Raw genomic sequence first — 8,984 nt, forward strand, 5'->3', positions numbered from 1 at the left:
TCAACATCCTGCCATTAGTTTTCACCCACACTACTTATTTTTATTTTCTTCTTTTCAGGTTGTCCGCACAAATCAGTGTGCAGGTGAGTTTGTCATCACTTTTCCCCGTGCTTACCACAGTGGCTTTAACCAAGGCTACAACTTTGCTGAGGCTGTCAACTTTTGTACTGCTGACTGGGTAAGTCTAAAACATAGTGAACCTGCAGATAGAAAGATAAAAATAATTTGAGTAATTGTGGCTGTGGTAAGCATTGTGGTTTCCAGCTAGCCATATGCAGTTTTAAACACACTTGCAGCTACCTGCTGGACGCCAGTGTATTGAACACTACCGCCGGCTTCGGCGCTATTGTGTCTTCTCCCATGAGGAGCTTATTTGCAAGATGGCTGCCTTCCCAGAGAAGTTGGATCTGAATCTAGCAGTGGCTGTGCACAAGGAGATGTTCATTATGGTTCAGGAGGAGCGACGTCTACGAAAGGCCTTGTTAGAGAAGGTGGGTGGTGAAGACCAGGGCTTCAGAATTCAGTGGATATCCTATTGTAGAGAGACACAGACCTGCATTGTATAAGCACTCTACGACATATCTTTAAATCATGCATTTTGAAATGAAAGGGCAGACTGTATGTGTTCATATTTTCTTCTTCCAATTTCTCTACAGCTGTCCTTACAAGGTTGAGCCCACAACAGGGGCTCAGTGTTGGCTGAGGTGGGGTGTTCACAACCCTGCTCCTAGTCTTTACAGTATATATGGGTTGAACACCCCCAGGGCATCACGGAGGCTGAGCGAGAGGCTTTTGAGCTGCTTCCAGATGATGAACGTCAGTGCATCAAGTGCAAGACCACGTGTTTCCTATCAGCTCTAGCATGCTACAACTGCCCAGATGGCCTTGTCTGCCTATCACACATCAATGATCTTTGCAAGTGTTCAAGTAGCCAGCAGTACCTACGGTGAGTCTGAAGTCTGTCTTCAAGAGGTGAAAGATTACAGAACTGGGCCAGATGTGTTTTTCAACCCTCTTCCTCCAGATATCGGTATACCTTGGATGAGCTGCCAACCATGCTGCATAAGCTGAAGGTTCGGGCTGAGTCTTTTGACAATTGGGCCAGCAAAGTGCGAGTGGCCCTAAAGGTGGAGGATGGACGGAAGCGCAGTGAGTAATGGGAAATGGAAGGATGTTTTCAGCACATTCTTTCTTCAGTATTCCTAAACATTCTTTTCTGCCTTTTATAACCTTGCCCTCCTCTTGCAAATTGGATTATTTCTGTAGGTGTTGAAGAGCTAAAGGCACTGGAGTCTGAGGCCCATGAAAGGAGGTTTCCTAATAGTGAGCTCCTTCAACAGTTGAAGAACTGCCTGCATGAGGCAGAGGCTTGTGTTTCCCAAGTCCTGAGGCTGATCAGTGGCCAAGAAACCAGGTATGTAGAGGAGAGAGCAATAACAGTGTGTAGTGTGTAACAGTGAATAGCAAAAATGGATAGGCCACAAGGAGGAGTTTATTGAACAAAAATTAGTATGTTATATATGGCTATTTGGTAAATGAAACTTACATAGCCCAGTTTAAGAAATACAGACTCAATATTGGGCAAGTTATAGAAAGAATGTACATAACACGTGAGCGTTACGTTACGAGTGGAGTATGAACTAGAAATCATGTAAGTAGACAGTTTCAAACTATGATAAGATGTAGTTTGGAATTATACCATAAATGCCAGTAACAATGAAGATGTCAGCAAAATTTCCTTACTGCCCAACTTTATAGAAAATCTTACAAAAAGATTCAGGAATCAGAATTCTTTGGAAATCTATTCCTGGCTCTGTAGCTGGATGAATTTCAGTGATTAAATCCACAGATTTTATTGGATTGTCAAATATAGATGATATTAGGTACATCTACTTGCAAATTCAAATGATTATATTGTGTATGTTTTAGTAAAAAATAGAAATATTAATAGCTAATTGCAGTATTAAGTCAAGTATAATTTAAGAAATTAAAATAAAATTTTACAAAGATAAAAAGATAAAAAAAGGATATTTACAAAGATAAAAAGTAACAAGGAATGTAAACTACATCAGGAATGGTCATTTGGTTAAGTGCTACTATCAGAGAATCAAAAAGATAAAATAAGTGTATCGTTTCTTTGAAACCACTTCTACCGAAGAATCTGAATAAATTTTCCAGATATGAGGAGACAGTAAAAAAAATTGAAATGGAGAAGTACAATAAAAAATAGAAAGTTCAATATTGCAGACCTGTATGGAGGATAGTTCCAACAAGGATGCCTCAGCCATAAATCATGAACTTGATCTATAATGAGGAATCCATATATTAAGATGGTATTTTTTTGTTTTTTTACCTTTCTCTACCACCTTGATTTTCAATAACATTAATTTCAAACAAATTTTCTTCTAATGTCTTCATTTTCATAACTGCCATACTTTAGAAATACATTATTTCACTTACTTCTGGTTTTGTTTTGAACCTGTCTTCTCAATACTGAATTTGTTGAAGAGATGAAAAATTTAAAATATTAAATTAAATAAATTGCCTTTTCTTAGTTTCTTTCTCTGTTTTATTTTCAAAAGAAACCAAGTTTTTTCACCTTGATCCCCAGTGACACTTGTTATCAGAAGGCTTTGGGTTTTAAAAATTATAAAACTTTGAAAATATTGATTTCTTAATTGACATACAAAACTTGTAAATATATGTGGAATAACATAAGATGTTTTCAGTGTATGTGTATGCTGCATAATGATCAGATAAAGGTGAGCCTGTCTATCTCTACAGATGTTGTATCATTTCTCTTGGTTGTGTTTGAACTATATCATAAATTATCTGTGTGGTTTTGATTTTAATTGATCTTAAGTTTTCCTTCTAACATTGTGGCCCCAAATTATTTTTCATTTTTAGACAGTGAGACTCTTATCTTAGAACTTGATCTTCCCTTAGAACTCTTCCATTTCTGACAAAATGAACTTTTATTTCTTTTCTAGAGCATATTTATTCTTTTAAGCGTTCATATCATTACTCTATAAACTCCTTTTTTTATAAAAATTATTGTAAAAACATTTCTATTAGACTTATTTTTAGTTTCAGTTTGAAAGCTAATACTCAAGTCTGATGGGCTCTTTATTTTTACATACTTTTCTCATTCTTCCTTTCTACTCTTAAAACTGAATTGCCATAAAAAAATAGATCTAAAAGCTCTTTAAGAGACAGTCATATTTTTGTTCTCATTAAAAAGTAACCTACTTGTATTAATGTGTTTTCTTCTGCCTAATATTACTAACCATCTATCTAATGGTAATAGCTTCCACACTATATTTCCTCAGAAACTTGAATACTCTCATATTATTATTTTAAGGCTCTTTCATTTTTGTTTCTGTCAGCTATAAAATGTTCAAGTCTTGTCTTAACTTTTTGGTTCAGTATCTGAATTTATAAGGTAGATCTTTGTAAGTATATAACATGGAACGAGAAATAAGAATGTTCATGTGTGACCTGAGCAGGTTCACTGAGCTAGTCTTTCCTCCCTGGCTCCTGCAGGATGGAAGCCCCGCTACTCACTTTGCCAGAGCTTCAGATCCTTTTTGAACAGATGGGCAGCCTGCCCTGTGCAATTCATCAGATTAGGGATGTTAAGGTAAGAGAGACCTTTCCAGTTGGAATTTTTGTGAACAGGATATATGGGGAGAATTCTGAGGACAAGGGGAATTTCAAAACCTGCTTGTTCTAAACAACCCTTACAATGTCAGATTCTTTTCTAGAAGATATAGAAATGGATGGTTCCCTGTTGTTTTTGTTTCTACAGGTTATAGTTCCCAGGGATTTCTTCCAAATACAACTTTAATGTTAAAGATAGTAAACAGATATTATATATTAATATAATTTTTTTACATATTTTTTTACTCAGCTAAAGATCATGGCTTAGGACAAGTGTAAATCAAAAGAAAGTGTCTGAGAGAAGATGGGAAATGGGTTAAGACTAGGTCGTTTGAGTGACTGAATGGCAAAAATGTGTATTGTCTCCTAATTTCCTATACAGGATGTCCTGGAACAGGTGGAGGCCTACCAGGTTGAGGCTCGTGAGGCTCTGACCTCATTGCCCCCTAATTTAGGGCTGTTGCAGTCCTTATTGGAGAAAGGACAGAAGCTGGGTGTGGAAGTACCTGAAGCCCATCAGCTTCAGCAACAGGTGCAGCAGGCACAATGGCTAAATGAAGTGAAGCAGACATTGGCCCCCTCAACCAAAAGGAGGTCTCTTGTTATCATGCAGGGGCTGTTGGTAATGGGTGCCAAGATAGCCTCCAGCCCTTCTGTGGACAAGGCGCTGGCTGAGCTTCAAGAACTGCTGACCATTGCAGAACGCTGGGAAGAAAAAGCCCATTTCTGTCTGGAGGCCAGGTGGGGCCCAAACTCTCCCATCTGAACCCTTACAGTAATTTTGACCTTAGAGTTTAGGGGTACTCCAAAGCATTGGTTACAAATGTCATTGACACCAGACTACCAATTAGGCATTGCTAAACTCCTAACAAATTATCATCCAGTCCCATATCCTTTGACATGTTTGGCAGTCCCTTACCTTATTTTAGGTAATAGTCCAGGAGGAATGCCATGGCCCAGTTTGTTTTCTGATCATAGATGCAAAACTTCTAAGTAAATGTGGAATAATAGAAGATGTTTTCAATGTATGTATATGCTGTAAGTTTCCAGGAACTCCTCATGAGTAATTACAACATTCCTCAGATGTGGGCCATTGCTGTTTTCTTTGTCAGACTTATATTGATTATGCTTTTACCAAGCTCAAAAAGTGCATGCAAATATTGTCTAAAATATTTAATAATGTATTTCTTTCCCCAAATATTCGTAGACAGAAACATCCTCTAGCCACATTGGAAGCTATAATTCGTGAGGCAGAAAACATCCCCGTTCACCTGCCTAACATTCAGGCACTCAAAGAAGCTTTAACTAAGGCACATGCTTGGACAGCTGATGTGAATGAAATTCAGGTGAGGACTGCTTTCCATTTTCCTGCTGTAGACCTGCAATTAGGAGAAAAAAAAATCTACTTTTTTTTTTACTTAGTTGGGTTTGTTGTAGAAACTGATGATGGGGGCTTGAGGGTTAGATTCCACTAGAAGAGAGAATTCTACTTCAGTTTTCGTACTCCATTGGGTTGTGCTATATAGTGAAGAGGGAGGTTGAAGAGCTCAATTGAAGAGCTGAGGAATTAAACGTAACATCAGTGGGGAAAGAAGAAACATGGCCAAGAACTGAGCAGAGGCCCCAGTATAAAAGAAAAATCAAAAAAAAAAAAAAGCAAACTTTGAGGGAGTTACTGGCTTAAGGAAAATTTTTGTTCTGAGTTAATGGAAGTAGGATCCCCAGAAGATAATTTGTTGCTGTCCAGTTTTCTTTTGCCCTGTACTATGATTATACAGCATAATGCCAGCCTTGTTCACACAAGTCTAGACATAATTATTGACATAATTTAACTGAGCTCTTTCTTGTCCATCTTCCAGAATGGTGACCACTACCCGTGCTTGGATGACTTGGAGGGTTTGGTAGCAGTGGGCCGGGACCTGCCTGTAGGTTTGGAGGAATTAAAACAGCTGGAGCTTCAGGTACTGACAGCACATTCCTGGAAGGAAAGGGCTTCCAAGACCTTTCTCAAGAAGAATTCTTGCTACACCCTGCTGGAGGTGAGACCTGGCAGCACTTTCTGTGCCTGCCTGTAGCTTTTGGAAAAGCTCATAGGAGAAGGTGAGCTTTGGGCACAATGGGGAGAGACAGGCCAGTCATCTCTCTTGTCTGTCTGCTGTAGGTCCTTTGCCCATGTGCAGATGCTGGCTCAGATCGCATCAAGCGCAGTCGTTGGGTGGAGAAAGAGCTGGGGTTATACAAATCTGACACAGAGCTACTGGGACTGTCTGCTCAGGATCTCAGGGATCCAGGCTCTGTGGTAAGGAACTTGATACAGATGGGGTGAGTTAGGTTCTGGGTGTCTTCCTGAAAAACCTAGCAATGGCATGTATCTGAACAGAATGACCATGAGCATTGTTTGCTGCTTGAGGCTTTTTCCTGGTTTAGAAGTATTCAGGGGCCAGAACAGAGAGAGAATGGGCTGCTGACATGGTTTCCCCCTCCTCTTCCGGGCAAATAGATCGTAGCCTTCAAGGAGGGGGAACAGAAGGAAAAGGAAGGTATCTTGCAGCTTCGTCGCATCAACTCAGCCAAGCGCAGTCCACTGGCATCATCTGCCCCAGTCTCTGCAGGCTCCATCTGTGTGTGTGGACAGGTGCCGGCGAGGGTGGGAGCACTGCAGTGTGACCTGTGTCAGGATTGGTTCCATGGTCGGTGTGTGACGGTGCCTCATCTCCTCAGCTCCCAAAGACCTAGTCTTACCTCATCCCCACTTCTGGCCTGGTGGGAATGGAACACCAAATTTCTGTGCCCACTGTGCATGCGCTCACGGCGCCCACGCCTGGAAACCATCCTGACACTTCTGGTAGCCCTGCAGAGAGTGCCTGTCCGTCTACCTGAGGGTGAAGCTCTGCAGTGCCTCACAGAGAGGGCCATTGGCTGGCAGGGCCGTGCCAGACAGGCTCTAGCCTCTAAAGATGTGACTTCTCTGTTGGGACAACTAGCTGAGCTTCGTCAGCAGCTACAGACTGAACACAAGTCCAAGACACCCCATACGAATTCTTCAGCCCCTGCCTCTGAATCTGTCAGAGAAGCCAGAAGCAATACTATGCTTAAGGTGAGCTGCTCAGCCCAATCCTTGTCCTCAAATTCTTGTCTTCTGGCCCCGTTTTGATTTATATTCCAACCTTCCTGCCTACATAATTCTGCATCCAGCCAAAGTCTGTAAATACTGCTCCTTGCCAGCTGACTGATTCTGCCTTCTTCCAGGAGGGGCAGACCCCAAATTTAGAATTGGGAGAGGAAATATAAGGTCTGGTTCTTCAGTTAAATTATTGCTACCCATTCTTGGTCCTTTTGGCAGGTGGAGGGTTTTCCGGAGACTGGAGAAAGCATGACCAGTCTTGAGAAGTTAGCTTCAGGGGAGGTCTCAGATAAAAGTGGTAGGTATAGATGTGTGTAAGTGGGCTGTTGACTGGGTATCATAAGAATGATGCCTGTGGTCTTTAGCTCTGCTGTGGTGTTAAGACTCAGGACAAATTTAACTGAACTTGTTTCCCAACTCCCTAGATCTGGAACTGCTATCCTCATTGTTGCCACAGTTGACCGGTCCTGTGTTGGAACTGCCAGAGGCAACCCGGATTCCCCTAGAAGAGCTCATGATGGAGGGGGACTTGCTTGAGGTGTCCCTGGATGAGAATCACAGCATCTGGCAGCTGCTACAGGCTGGACAGCCTCCAGACATAGAGCGGATCCGCACACTTCTGGAGGTGAGGAGAGAGGTCACAGCCGGGGGCCAAGTAGGCAAGAAGTTGAGTCTTAACATTTCACCCACAACCTCTTTCTGTTTGTGTATTGTAGCTTGAGAAGCCTGGTCATCAAAGAAGTCATACACGGGGCCAGGCACTAGGGAGACAACAGCAGAGGCGGAGGCAAAAAGTGGATCAGGGAAGGAAGGGTGAGGATCTTATTCAAGAAGAGGTACAGTCAAAAAGGGCCCGAAGCTCAGGGATTAAACTTCAGGAAGAGTCATTCAAAGAAGAAACAGACAATGAAAATCTGTTCCTGACATGCCCTGGAGACCACAGTCCCATCTTGGAAGGGAACCAGGATAGCTTACAACAGAAAGATCAGTACCCTTCAGCTTCTCCTTTAATGCCTTTGCTCCCTCAATCCTCCCATCACCAGCAAGAGTTGTGACAGTAGCACACATGGTGGTTTTACTTTCTTTTTAAGCTCTGCCTCCTGGTCAGGACTTAAGTAGAGATGTAGACTTATTTCCTATCCAGAATCTGTCACCAGATTTTAAATCCTAATGATAGCATAATACCATATTAATGGTCCTCTGTTCCCAAGAACCATTTTCTGTTTGCCTCCTGTCAGAAATCTCTTGCCAGCAACAACCCTGGGATTAGCACAGAGAAAAGTGATTTCTTCACCCAGCTTAATTCTAGTAAGGATAGGAACAAATAAAATTTGAGAAAGGCCAAGCTTAAGACCTTCTCCTAGTCCACTTTGTCTGAAACACTCTTTCTTGATCTTGTATCTTTAAAATATTTTGGTGCTTCAAGGCTTCATCATCTCCTTTTTTTCTTCCCTTGGTTTACACTGTAAGAAAAAACATTGTATGTTGTAATTACTTGCTAAGGGCAAAAGAGTAGGGTAAAAATTTGAAAGTATTGGTTCCAGTTGTATATTTTTAATGTGCTTCTTTTTGTTAAAAATAAAATATGATTGTATTATGAATCTCTGGATCTACTTGTAGTTTTGGGAACGCTGGAGTAGAGGACTGAAATCTGTTCACATCCCAATAATGAGTCAACACAAATTCTACTCTGTTGTGGCAGAGGGAAGTCATGAGTAAGTAATATTCACATAAGATGTAAGGAATTAGGAGAAGGTTATTTTATCCACCCTTCATGATTGTCCATTTGCTCCAGGATCATTAAATTGAAAGGTTGTCCTTTCTCTGTCCAGTTGCCTATGCAGCTTTGACAAGACCAATTAATCCCATGTAGCAATACAGGTTTCTTTCTTTGCATTTTTTCATGATCCAATCATATAAACTCTTATGCTTCCCTTAATCTTTATGGTAATTACATGTTGTCCTCTTCATTTTGAATCTTTTAAATAGTTTCCTATTTGTTTGTTTATTTTTTTGGTACTACTCAGTGTAGACTTTGGTGTTTCTGACGTCTGTATCACTACTTCCCTTCTTGCCTACACTACTTGTCCCCTTTTTTTCCCACTTTACTCATTTCTAAGCAGAGCTTTGTTAACTGGAAATAATCATAATCCTCTTCTCAAGTTATAGTTTCCTTATACCTCAACTTACAGTAATTCTG

General features: G+C 40.9%; 1 protein-coding gene across 7 annotated transcripts in view; it reads left to right on the plus strand.

Moving 5' to 3' along the window:
• The window catches only part of LOC107133671 (lysine-specific demethylase 5D-like), a 52,469-nt gene extending 44,084 nt beyond the window's left edge, over positions 1–8,385 (plus strand). For 4 of the 7 annotated variants that reach the window (XM_048797472.1, XM_015475923.2, XM_015475922.2 and 1 more), the window contains 14 exons: positions 59–178; positions 297–491; positions 765–946; positions 1,025–1,149; positions 1,267–1,414; positions 3,544–3,640; positions 4,043–4,401; positions 4,868–5,006; positions 5,520–5,699; positions 5,822–5,959; positions 6,161–6,757; positions 7,004–7,082; positions 7,210–7,409; positions 7,501–8,385. In XM_048797472.1, coding sequence (XP_048653429.1) covers positions 59–178; positions 297–491; positions 765–946; positions 1,025–1,149; positions 1,267–1,414; positions 3,544–3,640; positions 4,043–4,401; positions 4,868–5,006; positions 5,520–5,699; positions 5,822–5,959; positions 6,161–6,757; positions 7,004–7,082; positions 7,210–7,409; positions 7,501–7,839 — 2,898 coding nt within the window. In that variant the 3' untranslated portion in view covers positions 7,840–8,385. The remainder of the gene's footprint in view (positions 1–58; positions 179–296; positions 492–764; positions 947–1,024; positions 1,150–1,266; positions 1,415–3,543; positions 3,641–4,042; positions 4,402–4,867; positions 5,007–5,519; positions 5,700–5,821; positions 5,960–6,160; positions 6,758–7,003; positions 7,083–7,209; positions 7,410–7,500) is intronic. The other 3 variants (XM_048797473.1, XM_015475924.2, XR_007345119.1) reach the window with 3 other exon arrangements.
• Positions 8,386–8,984: the final 599 nt, after the last annotated feature.

This window comes from Marmota marmota, unplaced genomic scaffold (assembly GCF_001458135.2).
Source record: "Marmota marmota marmota unplaced genomic scaffold, marMar, whole genome shotgun sequence".
NCBI lineage: Eukaryota > Metazoa > Chordata > Mammalia > Rodentia > Sciuridae > Marmota > Marmota marmota.